Source organism: Globicephala melas, chromosome 1, assembly GCF_963455315.2.
Source record: "Globicephala melas chromosome 1, mGloMel1.2, whole genome shotgun sequence".
Lineage (NCBI taxonomy): Eukaryota > Metazoa > Chordata > Mammalia > Artiodactyla > Delphinidae > Globicephala > Globicephala melas.
Genome location: NC_083314.1, coordinates 40,777,047 through 40,800,486, shown reverse-complemented (window position 1 = coordinate 40,800,486; position 23,440 = coordinate 40,777,047). Strand labels below are relative to the sequence as shown.

The 23,440-nt window shown below is 39.2% G+C and overlaps 1 protein-coding gene across 2 annotated transcripts in view; it reads left to right on the top strand.

The window, feature by feature from the left end:
• The window catches only part of NSL1 (NSL1 component of MIS12 kinetochore complex), a 37,968-nt gene extending 27,001 nt beyond the window's left edge, over positions 1-10,967 (top strand). For both annotated transcript variants that reach the window (XM_060294848.1, XM_030872975.2), the window contains exons 5-6: positions 7,243-7,310; positions 9,440-10,967. In XM_060294848.1, coding sequence (XP_060150831.1) covers positions 7,243-7,310; positions 9,440-9,718 — 347 coding nt within the window. In that variant the 3' untranslated portion in view covers positions 9,719-10,967. The remainder of the gene's footprint in view (positions 1-7,242; positions 7,311-9,439) is intronic.
• The last annotated feature ends 12,473 nt before the right edge of the window (positions 10,968-23,440 follow it).

The following is a 23,440-nucleotide window of genomic DNA, read 5'->3' as shown; positions in this document are numbered from 1 at the left end:
TGCCCCCTAGCGGCCCTTTGAAAAAGTGGGGGGAAGTTTTCTGTTACCACAGTAATGGGAGGGTACAAGCTGGCATTTTGTAGTCAGGAGCCAGGAATACTAAATGTCTTATAAGTGCAGCACAACTTTAGAATGTTCCACCAAACATTCATGTGTGAAAATCTGTTCATAGTTATTCAAGCCTGGGACCTAAACTCCATTTTACGCACAAACCCAAACTACTTGGCGCTTTTTACGTTGTCTTTGCTTGTGCAACAGATGGAAAACAGCTACTGTCCATCATTGTGGGTTTATAGAAGAAACATTTTTTTAAGTAGCATATGTTTATAAAAAAAGTTAAGAATCCCTTGGATGATAGATTCATGCAATAGCAATGAAGAAGGAAATGATTGCCTTACTCTATACATAAAAGTAAGAACTTTCTAGAGTAAATGTTAAAAAAAGATTCTGTTCATTATTGTGTGTATGTTTGTATATACTGAGCTATAATATACAGTGCACAGCTTGATGAATTGGTAAACACACGTACACATTAAGACATGCAACTGCCACCTGGATCTAGATAGAGTGTCTGCATAGTTGGGAAACATAGGATAAACTTATTTTTAAAAAGTATGTTACATTTTCAAGTAATGTGCCCGTTATATTTTCATGTGTACAATAAATTCAGTCAAAGTGTCCAAAAAATCTGGAAACATCAGGAAACTATCCTATTTAATACATTTCAGCAGTTGGACCCATTGTTTTATTTTATTTTTTTAACATCTTTATGGAGTATAATTGCTTTACAATGGTGTGTTAGTTTCTGCTTTATAACAAAGTGAATCAGTTATACATATATCTCCATATCTCTTCCCTCTTGCGTCTCCCTCCCTCCCACCCTCCCTATCCCACCTCTCTAGGTGGTCACAAAGCACCGAGCTGATCTCCCTGTGCTTTGCGGCTGCTTCCCACTAGCTATCTATATTACATTTGGTAGTGTATATATGTCCATGCCACTCTCTCCACTTTGTCCCAGCTTACCCTTCCCCCTCCTCGTATCCTCAAGTCCATTCTCTAGTAGGTCTACATCTTTATTCCCATTTGCCCCTAGGTTCTATATGACTTTTTTTTTTTTTTAGATTCCATATGTATGTGTTAGCATATGGTATTTATTTTTCTCTTTCTGTCTTACTTCACTCTATGACAGACTCTAGGTCCATCCACCTCACTACAAATAACTCTACAAATAACTCAATTTCGTTTCTTTTTATGGCTGAGTAATATTCCATTGTATATATGTGCCACATCTTCTTTATCCATTCATCTGTTGATGGACACTTAGGTTGCTGACATGTCCTGGCTATTGTAAATAGAGCTGCAATGAACATTGTGGTACATGACTCTTTTTGAATTATGGTTTTCTCAGGGTATATGCCCAGTAGTGGGATTGCTGGGTTGTATGGTAGTTCTATTTTTAGTTTTTTAAGGAACCTCCAGACTGTTCTCCATAGTGGCTATATCAATTTAAATTCCCACCAGCAGTGCAGGGGGGTTCTGTTTTCTCCACACCGTCTCCAGCATTTATTGTTTGTAGATTTTTTGATGATGGCCATTCTGACCGGTGTGAGATAATATCTCATTGTAGTTTTGATTTGCATTTCTCTAATGATTAATGATGTTGAGGATTCTTTCACGTGTTTGTTGGCAATCTGTATATCTTCTTTGGAGAAATGTCTATTTAGGTCTTCTGCCCATTTTTGGATTGCGTTGTTTTTTTGATATTGAGCTTCATGAGCTGCTTGTAAATTTTGGAGATTAATCCTTTGTCAGTTGTTTCATTTGCAAGTATTTTTTCTCATTCTGAGGGTTGTCTTTTTGTCTTATTTATGGTTTCCTTTGCTGTGCAAAAGCTTTTAGGTTCCATTAGGTCCCATTTGTTTATTTTTGTTTTTATTTCCATTCCTCTAGGAGGTGGGTCAAAAAGGATCTTGCTGTGATTTATGTCATAGAGTGTTCTGCCTTTGTTTTGCTCTAAGAGTTTGATAGTGTCTGGCCTTACATTTAGGTCTTTAATCCATTTTGAGTTTATTTTTGTGTATGGTGTTAGGGAGTGTTCTAATTTCATTCTTTTACATGTACACGTCCAGTTGTCCCAGCACCACTTATTGAAGAGGCTGTCTTTTCTCCACTCTATATTCTTGCCTCCTTTATAAAAGATAAGGTGACCATATGTGTGTGGGTTTATCTCTGGGCTTTCTATCCTGTTCCATTGATCTATATTTCTGTTTTTGTGCCAGTACCATACTGTCTTGATTACTGTAGCTTTGTAGTATAGTTCGAAGTCAGGTAGCTTGATTCCTCCAACTCTGTTTTTTTCCCTCAAGATTGCTTTGGCTGTTTGGGGTCTTTTGTGTTTCCATACAAATTCTGAAATTTTTTGTTCTAGTTCTGTGAAAAATGCCAGTGGCAGTTTGATAGGGATTGCATTGAATCTGTAGATTGCTTTGGGTAGTATAGTCATTTTCACAATGTTGATTCTTCCAATCCAAGAACATGCTATATCTCTCCATCTATTTGTATCATGTTTAATTTCTTTCATCAGTGTCTTATAGTTTTCTGCATACAGGTCTTTTGTCTCATTAGGTAGGTTTATTCCTAGGTATTTTATTCTTTTTGTTGCAATGGTAAATGGGAGTGTTTCCTTAATTTCTCTTTCACATTTTTCATCATTAGTGTATAGGAATGCAAGAGATTTCTGTGCATTAATTTTGTGTCCTGCTACTTTACCAAATTCATTGATTAGCTCTAGTAATTTTCTGGTAACATCTTTAGGATTTTCTATGTATAGTATCATGTCATCTGCAAACACTGACAGCTTTACTTCTTCTTTTCCAATTTGGATTCCTGTTGTTTCTTTTTCTTCTCTGATTGCTGTGGCTAAAACTTCCAAAACTATGTTGAATAATAGTGGTGAGAGTGGACAGCCTTGTCTTGTTTCTGATATTAGAGGAAATGGTTTCAGTTTTTCACCATTGGGAACTATGTTGGTTGTGGGTTTGTCATATATGGCCTTTATTATGTTGAGGCAAGTTCCCTCTATGCCTACTTTCTGGAGGGTTTTTATCATAAATGGGTGTTGAATTTTGTCAAAAGCTTTCTCTGCATCTTTTGAGGTGATCATATAGTTTTTCTCCTTCAATTTGTTAATATGGTGTATCACATTGATTGATTTGCGTATATTGAAAAATCCTTGCATTCCTGGGTTAAACCCCACTTGATCATGGTGTATGATCCTTTTAATGTGCTGTTGGATTCTGTTTGCTAGTATTTTGTTGAGGAGTTTTGCATCTATGTTCATCAGTGATATTGGCCTGTAGTTTTCTTTCTTTGTGACATCTTTGTCTGGTTTTGGTATCAGGGTGATGGTGGCCTCGTAGAACGAGTTTGGGAGTGTTCCGCCCTCTGCTATCATCATCATATTTCTTCAAATATTTTTTCTATCTCTGTTAGTTTACATGTGCAGGAAAGGTAAATTGAACTAAAAAGAAACAACTCTTTGCAACCAGTTACATTTTATCAGTCTAATTATGAAATGTTTTAGATCCAGTTACAACTTTCATACTCCCTTTTTTCAAAAGATGATGAATTACTTAGAGCGTTGTGTGTAGAACAAAGCTAATGGGAAATATGTAATAGAAGATTTGAGAGTCCTTTTAATAGAACCAAATGTTACTGAATTAATAGAAGCACACGAAGTATAGGAATCTCATTTTTTATTATAAAAATGATTTTTAAATACTTCCTATTATTGCCACATTAAATATTAAAAACTATTTTTGTACAGTGATAAGAAATTATGTGAATATTAAATTTTTAATTCGAGTTTTAGATTGCTTTTCTTTACTCTTACTCTGAATCTATCCACAAAGGTCAACCACATATCTTCTCTGTAGTTTCTCATATTTCTGTTTTTGCCTTATCCATTCTCTATTGCCCACTGCCTTTCAACAGTGTGATCTCTGAATTCTTTTTGAGTGGATGTATATACTGAATGTAATTTGAATTATGGTGGAATTTCAAAGTAGGAGATATGTTTTCTGTTGGATTTAATCTTACACTTTCTCATGTTTTAATGTAGGGAATTATTTTTTTTTTTTTTTTTGCGGCACGTGGGTCCCTCACTGTTCTGGCACCTCCCGCTGCGGAGCACAGGCTTCAGACGCCCAGGCCCATTGGCTGTGTCTCACGGGCCCAGCCGCTCCACGGCACGCGGGATCCTCCCGGACTGGGGCACGAACCCGCGCCCCCTGCATCGGCAGGCGGACCCCCAACCACTGCGCCACCAGGGAAGCCCTCCATGTGTCTCTTTTAAACTGAAAGTTCCTTGAGGGGCAGAGACCATTTTTCCTTACTCTGAATACCTAACTACTGGTATTTGTCCATGGAAAGTACATAATAAATGTTAGAAGAATAGGCAGCTCCACACAGGTGTGCAAGTTTGATGAGGAGAAAATGTGGGCCTGGCTGGAAGACAGATTGCTACAAGAGTACTGAAGGTTGGATCATTTATTTGCCATACCCAGGGGAAAATTTAATAATTGCCTGAGTGCTCTTGGGGGAATCTCCCCAAATCGTAAAAGAATTGAAATTAAATCAGCATACTATTTTAAGGCAAGGGTCCTGAGAATATAGGAGGCTGTGAACTTGGAGAGGAAAAAAATTACAGTGTTATTCTTATTAACCTCAAACTGAAATTTAGCATTTCCTTCAATTTTGAATGCAGGTAATGGTGGTAGTATTAGCAGTACCTGTAATTTTTTTTTTTTTGCTACTGGAAGCCACAGATATTTTCAGTTTCTGTTGTTGCAGACACCTCGCAATATTGTTTATACTCATTATTTTCTTATTATGGTAATTAGACCTGCCGCTCGATCTTTTTGTTTAAATCATTATAAAGAAGCACCTGTATTACCTATTACAATTTTTAAGTAATTATATTTTTAAATTATATTGTAAAACATTGTTCTGAAATTCTAGAGTACGCAAAACTGACGTATAATGATAGAAATCAGATGAGTGGTTGCTTCTTGTATAGAAGATTGGGAAAGGGGCACAAGAAAACTTCCTGGAGTGATGGAAATGTCCCATGTCTTTGGTGTACATTTGTCAAAGGTGGTTGAATGCTAAACTTAAGTTCTGCATTTAACTGTATGTACATTATACCTCAATTTAAAAAATAAATACATTAAAAAATATTCTGAGAAGGGGTCCATAGCCTTCTCCAAATTGCCAAAGAAATCTCTGGGAACTAAAAAAGGTCAAGAACCCTTTTTCTGAGGCTATGATGTTGCCTTTGCCTTTGCCTTTCTCCTTTAAGGCCCCATTCTCTCAGTTCCTTTTTTTTTTTTAATTAATTTTTATTGGAGTATAGTTCCTTTACAATGTTGTGTTTTTACTGTACAGCAAAGTGAATCAGCTATACATATACATGTATTCCCTCTTTTTTGGATTTCCTTCCCATTTAGGTCACCACAGAGCATTGAGTAGAGTTCCCTGTGCTATACAGTAGGTTCTCATTAGTTATCTATTTTATACATAGTATCAATAGTGTATGTCAGTCCCAATCTCCCAGTTCATCCCACCCTGCCCCTTCCCCCTTGATATCCATGTTTGTTCTCTACATCTGTGTCTCTGTTTCTGCTTTGCAAATAAGATCATCTATACCAGATTCCACATATATGCGTTAATAAAAGATATTTGTTTTTCTCTTTCTGACTTACTTCACTCTGTATGACAGCCTCTAGGTCCATCCACGTCTCTACAAATGACCCAATTTCGTTCCTTTTTAAGGCTGAGTAACATTCCATTGTATATGTGTACTGCATCTTCTTTATCCATTCATCTTTCGATGGACATTTAGGTTGCTTCCGTGACCTGGCTATTATCAGTAGTGCTGCTATGAACATTGGGGTGCATGTGTCTTTTTGAATTATGGTTTTCTCAGGGTTTATGCCTAGGAGTGGGATTGCTGGGTCATATGGTAGTTCTATTTTTAGTTTTTTAAGGAACCTCCATACTGTTCTCCATAGTGGCTGTAATCAATTTACATTCCCACCAACAGTGCAAGAGGGTTCCCTTTTATCCACACCCTCTCCGGCATCTCTCAGTTGCCTTTGCTATTCATTTTCTTTATTCTAAATGTGTTCTCACTTTTTTGAGCCAAGAAAAGTCAGAAAAGAAAAAGAGCAGCTATGAAAGAAATTCTTTGCTTGGCTTATTTGCCAATCTGTTGAAGTCAGTAAAACTGTGGCCTTCCTAACATAGTTATATACTTGCTTAGACTTTAAGAAATTTCTAGTGAGAACTACTCTTCTAAAAACTAATATGTAGGGGCTTCCCTGGTGGCGCAGTGGTTGAGAGTCCGCCTGCCGATGCAGGGGACACGGGTTCGTGCCCTGGTCCGTGAAGATCCCACATGCCGCGGAGCGGCTGGGCCCGTGGGCCATGGCCGCTGGGCCTGCACGTCCGGAGCCTGTGCTCCGCAACGGGAGAGGCCACAACAGTGAGAGGCCCGCATACCACAAAAAAACAAACAAAAAAAACCAAAAAAAACTAATTTGTAGATGATTTCATAATGGAATGATTTTTCTTATCTCCAGTTTCACTTGGAGTTTTATTAGGATTTTTATACAGAGGTATCGTTAAATATGCAGTTCTGTTATGAAGTAGGCATGAACATTTGTAACACAGATTGGAAGAAAAGAAAATGTATTAGGAATCAGAAAAGCATTGAGTGGGGCTTCCCTGGTGGCGCAGTGGTTAAGAATCTGCCTGCCAATGCAGGGGACATGGGTTCGAGCCCGAGTTCAGTAGTTGTGGCTCGTGGGCTCTAGAGCGCAGCCTCAGTAGTTGTAGCGCACGGGCTCAGTTGCTCCACGGCATGTGGGATCTTCCCAGACCAGGGTTCAAACCCGTGCCAGGTACATTCTTAACCACTGTGCCACCAGGCACATCCCTGTCTATCATTTTATACTTATAACCATAAGTTTTTCTCTGCTATTCTAATATTTTCACGGTCTTTTTATTTATCTGGATAAACTTAATAGGACACTTGTTTTAAATAGATTACAAAGTATTCTAAGAAAGATTGAGCCAAGGTGAATAATTCTAACAGACTGTCGTCCAGATAGCATCTGCATGTCTTTTATGACTTCGTATTAGATAAAAAGCCTAAAATACTGTTTGACGGTTTCTTTGCAGCCCCTCGTATGGAAAATTTGAAATGCAGAGGAGAAAAAATAGCTAAGGAGATCAGTGAAGCCATGAAGGTAAAAGCTACATACTAAATTATAAGTGAATAACATGTGTGGCTAGGTGTTTGCTTTTAGCATTCTTAGGTGTTTTAGTCTGTTGTAACAGGAATTCTCAGTAGTCTTTTAAATAGATCTTTAATGAATTATTAATTGACGGTAACATTCAGAATAATTACCATTTATTAGACACCTACTATGTGCCAGTATTATACCTGGCTTCTTTAAAGGTTGGTTATATTTTTGAGTTCTGAGAGTTAGCAATCCATCACACAATTTTGGATGATAATACCAGTTAACATTTAGCCAGCATTTAGTCTGGATTAGGCACCATCTAACTGCTTTACATGTATTATATTTCCTCATTTAATCCTTACACTAACCCTTTGAGATAGGTACTGCTACTGTTTTACAGATAAGGAAACCAAGGCGCAGAGGGGCTAAGTAGATTGCCCAAATAAGTAATTGTGCCAGGATTTAAACCCTAGATGTTTAGCTCCAGAGCCTATACTCTCAGCCACTATATTATTCTGTGTTGATGCAAATAATCAATAAACAATATACAATAAGAATAGAAGAAGAGTTTTATTAGAGCCAAACTGAGGACTATAGCCCAGGAAACAGCTTCTCAGTAGCTCTGCTGGGACTGCTCCGAAGGGGTAGGGGAGGAGAGAAGATATATGAATTTTTTTGGCTGGAAAAAATGTGGTCAAGGTTACAGCTTGGTAAAAGATTACTGCTAACCACAAAGAACAGACATCTCAAGTTAATGAATTTAGGATTTTTTCTGTGTATGGGAAGATGCAAGAATCTGGGGTCGTTGAAATTCATCCTTAAATATGCATCTTAACTATCTAGAAGCCTATACATCCAAAGCACAGAATGCCTGAATTCCCCTGAGGGCTCACTGTCTTGGGTGGCTGCAGTGGGTTGCAGCTTAACCCTTTATGTAAGTGGATGATGAACAAATTCTTTTCTTTAATGATGAAAGCAGATGTACAATGTATGTTTGACAGGCCACAAGACAGGCTGTTTCAGTTAGCATAAAGTTCAGCCTAAATCATGTATAAGCCAGAGTGATTTCCCCATACCTCAATATGTGAAAATTTCTTCCATCAACTGTATATCCAACTTGGAGTTTAATATTATTATCATAAATTGTTTATATTATTGACATTTATTTTGCCCAAACAGAAAATATTTAGATTTCTAGTACAGGAAAATTATTTTAAAACTCCTTCAGAATCTCCTCTGTTTTGATCATCTTCTGTAACACTCTTTTGTGGTTTGTACTGATGCCATGATTTTCTGGTACTCACACTTCTCACTTCTCTCATAACATGTTTTTTTTTTTTTTTTTTTTTTGCGGTATGCGGGCCTCTCACTGTTGTGGCCTCTCCCGTTGCGGAGCACAGGCTCCGGACGCGCAGGCCCAGCGGCCATGGCTCACGGGCCCAGCCGCTCCGTGGCATGTGGGATCTTCTCGGCCCGGGGCACGAACCCGTGTCCCCTGCATCGGCAGGCGGACTCTCAACCACTGCGCCACCAGGAAAGCCCTCATAACATGTTCTTAATCAGGAGTTGACAAACTGTGGTGGGACAGGGTAAAATCCAGCCTGCCACCTGTTTTTGTAAATAAAACTATTTTGGAACACAGCCATGTACATTCGTTTACTTATTGTCTATGGCTTCTTTACATTACAACAGGAAAGTTGAATAATTGCGACAGAGATGTAAAGGCCCTCAGAGCCTAAAATGTTTACTGTATGGCCCTTTACAGAAAAAATGTGCTGATCCCTGCTCTTGATAATTAAGATTTATAAAATACTTACTATCGTAAAATATGGAATTTCAGACATTAAATTTTAAACTCTGAAATTCTGTTACCTCCTGTTTTGCCAGAGTTTTATTTTACTACCAGGCATTATAGGAACAGAACATATCTTTTTAGTTTTAGCTTTTTGTTAAAATTCCTCAGCTAAAACTGGTATTTTAAGGTAAAGTTGAATATCTATGACCTAAAAAATTAGGTTTTAGAAAAAGCCTTGATCTGAAGAGTTAAAATACTCAAGTGTTGTGTCTATCTCTGTGTGTTTGCGTTTCAACCTGAGATTAATGTTAAGTATTACTGTTGTTTGTTTTTTAAGTCCTTGCCTGCATTAATTGAACAAGGAGATGGATTTTCCCAAGTTTTAAAGATGCAGCCTGTTATCCAGCTGCAGAGAGTCCACCAAGAAGTGTTTTCCGGTTGTTGTAGAAAACCAGATGTTAAACCTGAGAGCTTTATAGCACAAATAGAAACCACACCAGCAGAGAGTTCTGCTAGGAAAGACACTGACTTGGTACTGAGAAGAAAGCGAACTAAAGACTGCCCCCAGAGAAAATGGTATCCACTGCGGCCAAAGAGGATCAGTCTTGACACCTAAACTCTTGTTGTTTATCTTGGGAGTTGAGATTAGGCACTATCAACATTTAGATTCCAGCTTAATGCCTGGATGGGACTTCATTTAAAACAACAGATAAGTAGTGATTCTTTTACACAAATATAGTAGCTCTGTGCTGGGGTATGATGTAATATTGTATTTCTTTCCTCACCTTTGCATTGATAGTCAGTGAAAAGCGTATTGTTTGAATATTGGCACAAAGCCTGTCAATGGTCATTAAGAGTGCAAACTTTTACTGTCCTTGAATACCATCAACGCTTGGCTGCCTTATAGCTTTTATGGAATTTCAGAAGTAACATATTCCATTGGGTTTCCTGGATATACATATTTCTTTTTAAAAAAGAGCTGTGTGACAGTTGTCATTATTTAAGGACTGAAAGTCATCATCAGTTCTGCACAGGAGCAGATGCAGTCCTCCCCCACCCCTGCAAAGCAGTTTGATTTATCAAATTAGCGTGCAGGTGACAAGACTGGCTCTGACTTTGTTACTCTAAGTTCCGCTAATTTGGATTTGTGGGATTAATTTTAGGATTTTTTGGTTTTGTTTTGTAAGGTAAAGAAGATGATTATTTTGTGAAGATGATTATTATGTGTAAAAATTTCTGTTAGAAATAAAAATTGGCATGTAGCCAATGTTTCTTACCCACACTTTTGTTTTCCATAGATCTCTTAACTTTTAAACATAATTTGACTTGGAACTAATAAGTTTCTTTTCAGGATTTCTCATTATTTCTTTGTAAATGACTCCAGGTCAAAAATATATATCAGATTAATACATTAAACAAATTGTCATTATGGAACAAATATAGATGCAATCATACTGAACTATTTTACATTTAAGAATGTTTATATATCAAGTATATAATCATTGGTAGAAGTCTGAGAAAGCTATATTGCCTATACTTCTAACATTAACTGCAGTTTCTTATCTCTTATTGTGTCTCTTACATTAATACATTGTAGGCAGTGTCATCTAATTTGCCAACTGTTTCCCTGTTAATGACTGAATACCTTCATTCCTTTGCAGAGGAATTTACTAATCATGAGGCTGGAAAATCCGTACTTCTCTTGTTCATTATGTCTTAATAATCATAAAAGTCTAAATGTGACAGAAAATCTGTCTCAGTGAAGAAAACTTACAAAGCTACTTCATCGCATTCTGTATTTGAATGTTACAACTTGAGATCTGTATATTCGTACACAGCAGTGTGTTTTTTATTAAAATAATGTACAAAGACTTCAACCTTATACTGTGTATTTTTTTTTAATTAACTTATTTATTTTTGGCTGCATTGGGTCTTCGTTGCTGCGTGCAAGCTTTCTCTAGTTGCGGCGAGTGAGGGCTACTCTTCGTTGTGGTGCGCGGGCTTCTCATTGTGGTGGCTTCTCTTGTGGAGCACAGGCTCTAGGCATGTGGGCTTCAGTAGTTGTGGCTCGCGGGCTTCAGTAGTTGTGGGTCGCAGGCTGTAGAGCGCAGGCTCAGTAGTTGTGCCGCACAGGCTTAGTTGCTCCACGGTATGTGGGATCTTCCCCGACCAGGGCTCAAACCCGTGTCCCCTGCATTGGCAGGCAGATTCTGAGCCACCAGGGAAGCCCCTGTGTGTTTTTAAGAGTTGTCTCAGGCCTTCTTGAGCTCAGCTTTAGTTAGATGGTAGATCAGCACCTTGCATTTCAGAACATACTAAATTTCACTTTAAAACTGTTTTTAGTCTACAGAATATTGCTATACAAATGCAGTGCTAACTTTTTCATAGTACAGAATTCTGTATGAGTAGTTTCACTTCAGAAGCATGCAGACAAAAGAATTATTGTTAATTCTCCTAGATTAGATAATTACAATGTGTTTACATAAGAAAATGTCTCCCTTTTTTAAGAGATTCGTATTGAGATACATAGAGTTTAATGACTTGATGTCTTAGATTTGTTCTGAAATATGTCAGCAAAGAAAAAAAGGAAGAGGAATAGATTAAGCAAGTGTGACAAAAATCTTGATAATGTTGGATCTGTGTGAGGCTCTAATCTTTCTACTCCTGGGTCTGGAAATTTTTGTAATTAAAAAAAAGTATTGTTGTTTTTAAAGTGCTCAGACAGGCAGCTGAAACTTTTTTTTGGGAGGGGTGGGAATCGAACCCACACCCCCTGCATTAGAAGCACAAAGTCTTAACCACTGGACTGCCAGGGAAGTCCCTGAAACTTGAAATCTTTCAGAGAGCCCCAACTTTCACTCCACAGTTATAGCAGAGTTACAAATGAAATACCATTAGGAAAGAAAATATATTAGCATTATTAACTAAGATAAAGATGGCTGATATCAGTAATAATATTGATAATATACATTTTTAAGAAGAGAAATTGAGTTTCTGCATAGACCAAGAACTAAACTAAGCTAAGGTGATAAAAGTCCAGAAAGTTTATAGTTGCAGGGAATATAAGGAAGGAATAGAAAGTCAAGGAAGGAATAAAAAATCAAATATTGACCTACCTATGGTAAAAAGAAGGCTGGATTGGATGGAGTCTTAAAATTTCCTTTCAACAAAAACCAAAGCCAAACAAACAAAAAAACACAACACGGGAAGTTTAAATCCAGTTCCACTGGAGAGAGAACACTGTTAAAGCAGCTGGTTTCTGAAAACACTGAAGGAATATCTGTGTTTTCCAAACTTCAGACATTAGAAACTGTATTAGTTGGTTTGAGTTGCTATAACAAAATACCACAGACTGGGTGGCCTAAACAACAGAAATTTACACAGTTCTGGAGGCTTGAAGTCCATGATCAAGGCAAATTCGGTTTCTGGTGAGGTTTCTCTTCCATCGTGCATGCATTGGGGGTTGGGGGATGTTGGTGTCTTTTCTTATAAGGACGTTAATCTTATTAGATCATGGTTGCACCCATATAACCTCATTTGACCTTAATTACTTCCTTAGAGGCCCCAACTCCAAATACAGCCACACTGGGGGCAGGGTGGGGGCAGGGTTAGGGCTTCAACCTATGGATTTTGAGGGGAGGCAAACATTTAGTCCATAACACTAGATAAGAGAAATCTTTTCCTAGACCTCTTTCTCTGGGTCTTTATGGCTTGGGCTGCATAGAGAACAAAGCCAATGACATCAGACTTTTAATTTGCTTCAGAATGTAGCTATCTCTAAGAATGAGCTTGTTTGACTTCTATTGAAAGCCTTGGTTTTTGCCTAGAGAACAAAGCCAATGACATCAGACTTTTAATTTGCTTCAGAATGTAGCTATCTCTAAGAATGAGCTTGTTTGACTTCTATTGAAAGCCTTGGTTTTTGCCTACACACCTTCATTCATTCATTAATCCATTCAGCAGATTCCTGTTAGTCACTACTCAGTTCAAAAGTCAGAGAGGTTCAGAACATAGTCTCTCAGCCAGATCATCTGCATTCAGATTTCTGCTCTCCTGTTATTAGATAGAATTGGACAAGTTGCTTAACCTCTCTGCACTGCAGTGTTCTCATATGTAACATGGGTGTGATGATAAAACCCACCTTATAGTGTTATTATGGGAAGGAAATGAGTTCATAATATAAAGTCCTTAGACTAGTACTTGGTGCGTAGTATACATAGTAAGCATTCCATAAGCATTATTATTACTTGGTTTGACAAAGGAAGTGAAAACACCCATAGGATAAAACTTGTCTTCAAGAATCTCATATTCTAGTGAGGAGAACAAGCATGTGAACAATGATCGTGCGGTGCAGCAACTGCTATATAAATGTGTGTGGAGGGAACTTTGGTGAGAAGTCATGGAAGTCTTTGTGGAGGAGGTGACATTTGAACAGTCTTGAATATTTTAGGCGAATAATCAGGGAGGAAGATTCCTGGCAGCCTGAGAGAATTTAACAAAGCAGGTGGTTGTGACGGAGCGTTGTGTACTGGAGGACCATCAGGTAAGTGTCTCTATGTGGGTCTTGTTTAAAGAGGCTTGCTACAGGTGAACCCGAAGAAAGAAGCAGGATCAGCTCTTAAGAATTTTGTACTTCTTAGAATTGGTGATGAGGAGCCATTAATTTCAGAAAATGAGGGAAAAGGAAGTGGAAATCCATTGAATCCATTTTCCTCCTTTTGTAGCATTTATCCCAAAATAGCAAAAGAAAGAGAAACACACTCATCTTTTGATGAAACCAGGAGATACGTTGCCCCAAACCTTAGCATATGAAGAAGGAAAGTATATGGAGGAAAGAGAAATGATTTAGCAGATCAGAGGAAGATCAATCCTAAGTGTCTGCAGAGAGATGCACTGATAAGAGAAATCCAGTTTTCCCCCAGAATCTCTGAACAGTGGAAGAATGGAGGACACTACACCACCACAAAAGGCTGAGATGAGATGGAGGAGCCTGAAAATGAGATTGTGTCCTTATCTCCTCCACTCACTGTCAGTAATTAATCTTCGCCAAAGGAATTTGTTTTCTGAAAAACTGAAGTACAGATGCTCTGGAGAGAAGGGTGAAACTCAGTACAAAAAAATGGGCAAAATGAAATTCTGCTCTGGAATGATAAGACTTGGAATGATAAGACTTGGAATCATCTGGAATGATAAAACCCATTGAACTGTATAGTTTAAGTGGGTGAATTGTGTGGTACGTGAAGTATATCTCAAAAAGAGAGTGAAGAAATAAGAATAATACAAGAAACATTCCCAGATACCAAGACTCCAGAGGATGAAAGCTGAGTATTCAATACAAGGAATGAAAAAAGACAAGAAACAAAAAACAAACTCAAACCCACCAAGGCACATAACTGAGAAATGTTAGATAAAGAGAAGTTCCTAAAAGCTTCCGCGAGAGGAAAAAGATCATAAAGAAAAGGGAATTGGAATGGCATCAAACCACTAAATAACAATCCTGAATCTAGAAGTCCCTGGAGCAATACAATCTGGAAATTCTCAGTATAAGTGATTGGCAACCTAGGACTCTATACCCAGCCAAACAATTAAGTGTGAGGTTAGCTAAAAGCCTTTCCCAGACATGGAAAATCTTAAAAAAGAAAAGAAAAAAATTACTTCCAAAGCATCCTGTTTGGGGACACTTCTAGAGGATGTGCACCACTACAAAGGGTAAACCAAAGAAGAAACCCATGGGATCTAGGAAAGAGAGGCTACAAGATAGCAGCCAATTCAAGTCCACAGGACACTGTTCAGCAGATCTCGAGAAGAGTCCAGTCAGACCATGTTGGAATATGAACATGTCAGACTCCAAAAGAGATATTTTTGGGAGGAGAAAATATAACTGACAACATGGAAAATTTTACAGAAGAGGTATTTTATAGTATTCAGATGTTCAAAGAGACAAATCAAATATCAGGCAATTATTCACTACAATAAAAGCAGAAAGTTACACAAGAAAAGAAATGTAGTAATAGTTGGCTCCACAGTGAATAATATTTATATAGGCATAATAATGTATACTCCAAATCTGAACTCAATAAAAAATCAAGACAGTTATATTGGGAGGGCAAGAAGATTAGGAATTAACAATGAGTACAGCATGAGTACTGGACATTCAGAACAGACAGTGGTCAAAACACTGGAGCAGGGGATCTGGAATGCCCGCTTATCTGCTGGGTCCTGGGGAAGTCCAGGGTTTCCCAGGATGGGAACTGGAGCAGCCAGGGTGACAGGGATAGGATGCTGAGGAAGCTTCTGTACCAACCAGTACAGAAGTTCATTTTTCAGTGCTGAAACAACCCATATGGTTGTAACTCTGACCATCTGAATATCAGCCACGAAGTGGGAACGTTGGGGAGTGAAATCTTCGTCAGTGCAAAGTGTCTAAAATAGCCGAGTCGAGATAGCCGGAGATGGATATTATTCAGTAAATGCCAGAAAAACACAGCTAAAAGAATGGAAGTAGCTAACTGTGGATGAATCTAAGTGGGAAAAGTGGGCCAAGGGACTGATATTTTTTGTTATAACCCTTATAGATTTGATTCTTTAAATTATGTGCATATAATACTTGCATGAAAATAGATTTGATTTTTAAATTATTTAAAAACTATAACACAAATGCAAGTGAATATGAATTGTCTTAATTCTCAATGACTCTTCTTCCTGTCATTGAGAATTAAGAAACAAATTGTACCCCAGAGGCTCTTTCAGCTGTTTCAGTTCCATTATCTCAGTATATTTCAGATAAGACTGTTTTTAGCTGTTCGTTTTGGTTTCTTTGGAGTTACCCCCTGCCCCCTGCTCCCTGACCATTTGTTTTGCAAACAGATTCTATTATCAAGCCTCTCTGTACAAAAATGAAGAAAAAAAAATCTTTCTAGAGAACCACTAATAGGTTAGTGGAGATTTTATATGAAAGGATTTGGAGAAATTAATACTATATTCATTTGAAGCTTCAGGGTTGAAGAGTCCTCCTATAATTCATTGCTGTATCCCTAAGTTGTTTGTACCCCGTGGGCTCTCCACTAATATTAGTTGAATGAATGAATGAATGATTTCATATTGCAAATTTCTAACTTTTCAGTTTCCCTATATCACAATCTCAGGCATTAGTGACCTGTGGTATTCATATTCTTTATTAATTGAGTTTAGAAGACAGTCTTCCTAGCGGGAGGCAGGGGAGTGGAGTGGGGAGTAGGTGCGTGGCTGGGGGATTTAAAGTCCTGAGGGCAAATCACTGGGAAGCTTCCCTGAATGAGAACTCTGGAGTCTTCTGGCTACTACCATTGAAGTCTAATCCCTGTAGCCCTGAGGATGTCAGAGCAGAGGAGGGCATACACACCCCTCAGACTGACTCCCTGGTGCCAGCAGATATATTTGCCCTCTGGCCCTCCTTTCCTTTAGCTACTAGGTGGCCTGGGAGAGCCAGGTAAGAAAAGCTGACTCCTCTGGGTCTACTGCTCCAGCCGATACCTGTGACTGTTGAAGGCTCACGCCGACTGTATTATCACCTTGACTAGCTTCATTTCAGAGACTGTCTCCCATGCCTTTGAGCTCATACCTAGTCATGGGTTTTAAGGCCTCCGTTGTTGCCTGCATATGTGGCTCTGTGGCCCACATCTTCCGCCACAATGGCACTGGAGCTTTCTGTCCATTTCTGCTCCTGGCGTCGCCTGGATGGGAATCCCCTTCACCAGTCCGTAAGTATCTGAGACTTGGGCATTTCATTCTTTTGGTTCCTTCAGACTCTTCTGAGGTTTAGTTCCTCCTTGAAGCAGCCAGTGGTTACCCTCGCCCTTCAGGGTTCTTGCTGCCTGCATCACCTCAACAGCGCCTGGATCCCCCCATCCCTGCCCTTTGCAGCACCAGCTGGTTCAGTGACTTTTCCCAGGTTAGAGTTCCTTTGTTCCTACATTTGAAGCTCCTTTTCTTTTGAGGCATATAACACCTGAGCATCTCCACCAGAAGTGTAGGTGGGAAAAAGAAGAGAGGAGGCTTTGACCTGCATATCTTGCTTCATTTCCTTCCCTGTTGAAAATAATGTGGTGGGAAGAAGGTTCAAATAAGTGTGGGTATGAATTCTCTCTGATTTGTCATACTTGACATATGTCACGTCTGCTGCCCACTTCTGATCCTGTGAGGGTGTGGAAATTAGGGAATGACAGGGTAGAGTAATAACATTTGACCAACTTGTAGGACACCTCTGTGCCATCCCACACCTCCCAGCTCCAGAGCCTTATCATCTTTCCCAATCACATTCCAAACCATTTCAAAATCATTTTTCACAATCACTCCTTCTTTTATTCTACAAATACTCAGTGTGCTAAGAGGTATTAGACACGTGTAAACCAAGGCACAGACCCTGCCCACAAGCAATCTGCCATTGGTCACGGGAGACATCAGTGGCAGCTGGGAATTCAATGGGGTGACAAAAAGGAGCCGAAGGAAAGGGCCAGCAGTGGGGTGGGGGGATGGGACTTGCACTGTTGCTAGGTTTCCAGGCTCCCAGAGGGAAGATGAGGTTAAAACTCATGTGTTCTGAGACTTATGTGGAATTAGCTGCTTGCAAGCAATTGTTTTGTCTGGTTTCGAAAACTTAAGATGTAGCACTAAGAAATTCCTGTAATTTACTGGCAAATCTTAATACTTTCTGCGATTTCCGTTTGTTATAAGACCAATCCAAGAATTCCTCTTTTAAAGGAATTTTTCAGATTTAACAAATGATTGCTTCTCCAGAAATACTCCTTAAACGAATCCTCGCTTCATTTGTCTTTCACACTCAAAAGGAACAAAGTTCAAAAACATAAATCAAGGGACTTCCCTGGTGACACAGTGGTTAAGAATCCGCCTGCCAATGCAGGGGACACGGGTTCGAGCCCTGGTCCGGGAAGATCCCATATGCCGCGGAGCAACGAAGCCCACGTGCCACAACTAATGAGCCCGCGCGCCTAGAGCCTGCGCTCCACAGCAGGAGAAGCCACCGCAGTGAGAAGCCTGCAGGCACCGCAATGAAGAGTAGCCCCCGCTCGCCACAACTAGAGAAAGCCTGCGCGCAGCAACGAAGACACAACGCAGCCAAAAATAAATAAAATTAATTAATTAAAAAAACCCCAAACAAACATAAATCAATATTGTGTTCTCTCTGCCTGGGTGATGGACTCTGTGGCCACTCCACCCCCGACTTCCAACACTCCCAGGCTTGCCCTCCCTGAAATATAGGACTTAATCTGCTGGGGGCTCTGCCCTGGACCCCCCTTCCTGCCTCCCAGCTGTTGTCGGATCAGAGAGGGAGGAAACAGAGGAGGAACAAGACAAGATGTGGCATCAAAGGGACCATGATCAAGTTTACTCCGTGTTATCTGTGAAGGTGTCACACTCTCCAGAGATTTCCTCGAATGGCTTACGAGATGTGCAGATAAGCCTGTGGTTCTCTTCACTATTTAATACATAGATCAAAGCCTCAGAATTCTCAGAAATCATTTTTTCCCCCAACACAACCCCTTTTCTCTTTCATATCTCCCTTTAAATATGATTTGAAAAAATTGTTTAAACCAACCCATGATGTTACAGTGCAGCAAAATCGAGTGAAAGGCCATTAATAGAATGAATTATAAAATTGTTTAAAGCAACATATTTTAATTTTTTTTATTTTTTAAGGTTTGGGTTTTTTTTTTTTTGGTGGCGGCAGGGGCTGGGGTGGGCGGTAAGCCGTTCTCTCACTGTTGTGGCCTCTCCCGTTGCGGAGCACAGGCTCCGGACACGCAGGCTCAGCAGCCATGGCTCACGGGCCTAGCCGCTCCGCAGCATGTGGGATCTTCGCGGACCAGGGCACGAACCTGTGTCCCCAGCATCGGCAGGCGGACTCTCAACCACTGCGCCACCAGGGAAGCCCAGAGTCATTTTCTTCTATATGCTTTCCAATTGATTCTAGATTTTACTATCATGTATGACCAGAAAAAAATATATATATTAAAGGTTATAAAGTTAGCTGGCTGACTATTAGGTGCCAACTACCTGCCTACCTCTTCCACAGTGTTGACGAGCAAGGTTGTAATTAGGAAAGTAATTCTCTTATTCTGAAAAACAAAACAAAACAAACAAACAAAAAACCTACAACAAATTACAAATGTAAAAAACTGACAAATACCAAAAATATCAGAAAAATTAAGAAAAATACCATATTTTTATTAATTACCTTCCTGACATACCTTTATAATACTTTTTTCTCACCTTTTAAGTGCACATTTTTTGTTCTTTTCATAAGACAATGCTCCTGTAATATCATTTTCTATAGACCAGAAAGATAATTCAGTCCTTCCATGTGATGGATAAAAATTTGATTTAAAAATATTCAGATAATTTCTTTCAGCCTCACAGCAAGTTACTGGTAATTGTCATATAATTTTTTAGAATTTTTGTCAGATTTGGAAAAACCTCTAAATTTGTCAATGTGTGAGTTGTAATATTTCAGGACATTTCATGTTTCTTTTCCATTGATTCATCTTAAATATTCTTAGAACTGATGACATTCATTAACCAGTTTGTTACCGATGTCCTCATTGTACTGGCATATTTTCCTTATCAATGTCAATATTTCACATGAGAGCAGCAAGAATTGTAAATGTTTCTCCTTTGTGATTGTATACTGTACTCTACCTCATTATTGGATCATCAGACAATCCAAGGGCCTGTTCATTGATTCCATTTGACATTATCTTTTCCTCTGAATGAACTACTGCTTGCAGTATAATCTGAAATGTGTTGTTATTATTTGCGTATTGATGTCAGAAAAATTTCTATTGATTTTAATTACTTATCTTTAACTCTTTTTTACATTTCACTAATTTTATGTATCTTTTTCTCTCAATTCTTTAATACATAAATGAATTGACTTTTAAAATTATTTATTTATTTTGATTGAACTATAGTTGATATAAAATATTATGTGAGTTTTGGTGTACAACATAGTGATTTGCCGTTTAAATACATTACAAAATGATCATGATAAGTCTAGTAACCATCTGACACCACACAAAGTTATTACAGTATCGTTGTATATATTCCTTATGCTATAAGTTACCTCCCCGTGACTTGTTTACTTTATAATTGGAAGTTTGTACCTCTTATTCCCCTCACCTCTTTCATCTAACTCCCCACCCTATACATAAATGAATTTAGAGATGAGAAAGAATAGTGTCCTCCCTATAAGGAAAAAATCAGAAGTCTGTACTCTTTTTTTTTTTAAGATTTTTTTTTTTTGATGTGGACCATTTTTAAAGTCTTTATTGAATTTGTTACAACACTGATTCTGTTTTACGTTTTGGTTTTTTGGCAGTGACACATGTGGTGTCTTAGCTCCCTGACCAGGGATTAAACCTGCACCTCCTGCATTGGAAGGCCAGGTCTTAACCGCTGGACCACCAGGGAAGTCCCTGTACTCTCTTGTATTGAAAATGTTCCAGAAGATATTTCCAAATAGCAGTTAAAATGTCATATTCAAGCTTTATCAAATATATCACTCCCATTAACAAAGAAAAAAATCCCTTATGGTACATTTATTATTGTATAAGCTGTATGGTTGATTTCATTCCTGGCAGGAGAGAATGCTATTTTGACTAGACATAAACAAAAGCTGAATCTTCTGCTTACCATTCTACACGTGTGATGATCTGAAGAATTTTCAGAGATTAGCTTCTGGGGCTGTACATTTCAAACCTTGTTTCTCTTCCACCACTGACATAAGTTTGGTGCCTGGCAGTGTAGGAATGTTCCTGTCTCAGTACAACATACCTTGTCAGGTAAGTTAGCATGGAGCGCAGTAGGAATATTCTTGGAAGCCATACAGTAAGCAATAAAAGGACTTGACAGAAGTGACTGCAAACCACATCCCTGTATCCCAATATAAAAATATGTCTCTGATTAAACCTTCCCCCAAATGCCCACAGCCACTTCAATACCACCAGACTTGAGGGGACTGAGGGGAAGTTGGGGTGGAAAAGAGACAGTGGTCTTAACCATTTGTGGTTGAAATACCCCAGTTTTGCAAATTTTATTGCAACCTATCACCATGTGAACACATTACCAGGGCCCCTTCTGGGCCTTGAAAGGAACCTGTCCAAGTGAGGAGCCTTGAAGCTTATGCTCACTGACTTCCTGGCAAATTGGGCTCAGCCTCCCCCACTCTCAACATCTTCCAAGCCCTCATCCACGCTCTCCTGGATTGTTGCCATCACTTCCTCTTTCTTCCCTGCTCCTTTCAGTCTGTTCTTAACACAGTGCCCAAAGAGATCCTGTAAAAACTTAAGTCAGATCGTGTCATACCTCTGTTCAAAAGCCTCCAACGTTTTCCGATCTCAATTCCAGTAAAAGCTAATAGTCCAGGTGGCACTGAGTGACCTGGCCTTTTGCCTTTCTGACCTCACCTCATGGTATCCAGCCCTTCCTCACTCCACTTCAGTCTCCTACAGTTTCTGGAGTGGCCAGACACAGTCCCATGGGGCTCTTGAATTTGCTGTTCATGGAGCCTGGACAGCTCTTCCATCTCCTTCAGTGAAACCTTGCTTGACCTCCCCTCACAAGTCCATTTCTTGTCCCTGCTTTATATTTCTCCATAGACTGAATCACCATCTAAATACTATGTTTTCCTTTTTTTTTTTTTTTCGGTACGCGGGCCTCTCACTGTTGTGGTCTCTCCAGTTGCGGAGCACAGGCTCCGGACACTCAGGCTCAGCGGCCATGGCTCACGGGCCCAGCCCCGCTCCGCGGCATGTGGGATCTTCCCGGACCGGGGCACGAACCCGCGTCCCCTGCATCGGCAGGCGGACTCCCAACCACTGCGCCACCAGGGAAGCCCTGCTTATTATTATTATGTTTTTTAGTTATTTTATTTTTTTAACATCTTTATTGGAGTATAATTGCTTTACAATGGTGTTTTAGTTTCTGCTGTATAACAAAGTGAATCAGCTATACATATACATATATCCCCATATCTCCTCCCTCTTGCATCTCCCTCCCTCCCACCCTCCCTATCCCACCCCTCTAGGTGGTCACAAAGCACCGAGCTGATTTCCCTGTGCTATGTGGCTGCTTCCCACTAGCTATCTACCTTACGTTTGGTAATGTATATGTATACATGCCACTCTCTCACTTTGTCCCAGCTTACCCTTCCCCCTCCCCGTGCCCTCAAGACCATTCTCTACGTCTGCGTCTTTATTCCTGTCCTGGCCCTAGGTTCTTCAGAATCTTTTTTTTTTTTAGATTCCATATATATGTGTTAGCATACGGTATTTTGTTTTTCTCTTTCTGACTTACTTCACTTTGTATGACAGACTCTAGGTCCATCCACCTCACTACAAATAACTCAATTTCATTTATTTTTATGGCTGAGTAATATTCCATTATATATATGTGCCACATCTTCTTTATCCATTCATCTATCAATGGACACTTAGGTTGCTTCTGTGTCCTGACTGTTGTAAATAGAGCTGCAATGAACATTGCAGTACATGACTCTTTTTGAATTATGGTTTCCTCAGGGTATATGCCCAGTATTGGGATTGCTGGGTCGTATGGTGGTTCTATTTTTAGTTTTTAAGGAACCTCCAGACTGTTCTCCATAGTGGCTGTATCAATTTACATTCCCACCAATAGTGTAAGTGGGTTCCCTTTTCTCCACACCCTTTCCAGTTTTTATTGTTTGTACATTTATTGGTGATGGCCTTTCTGACTGGTGTGAGGTGACACCTCATTGTAGTTTTGATTTACATTTCTCTAATGATTAGTGACGTTGAGCATCCTTTCATGTGTCTGTTGACAATCTGTATATCTTCTTTGGAGAAATGTCTATTTAGGACTTCTGCTCATTTTTGGATTGGGTTGTTTGTTTTTTGATACTGAACTTCATGAGCTGCTTGTAAATTTTGAAGATTAATTCTTTGTCAGTTGCTTCATTTGCAACTATTTTCTCCCATTCTGAGGGTTGTCTTTTCGTCTTGTTTATGGTTTCCTTTGCTGTGCAAAAGCTTTTAAGTTTCATTAGGTCCCATTTGTTTATTTTTGTTTTTATTTCCATTCCTCTAGGAGGTGGGTCAAAAAGGATCTTGCTGTGATTTATGTCATAGAGTGTTCTGCCTATGTTTTGCTCTAAGAGTTTGATAGTGTCTGGCCTTACATTTAGGTCTTTAATCCATTTTGAGTTTATTTTTGTGTATGGTGTTAGGGAGTGTTCTAATTTCATTCTTTTACATGTAGCTGTCCAGTTTTCCCACCACTACTTATTGAAGAGGCTGTCTTATCTCCG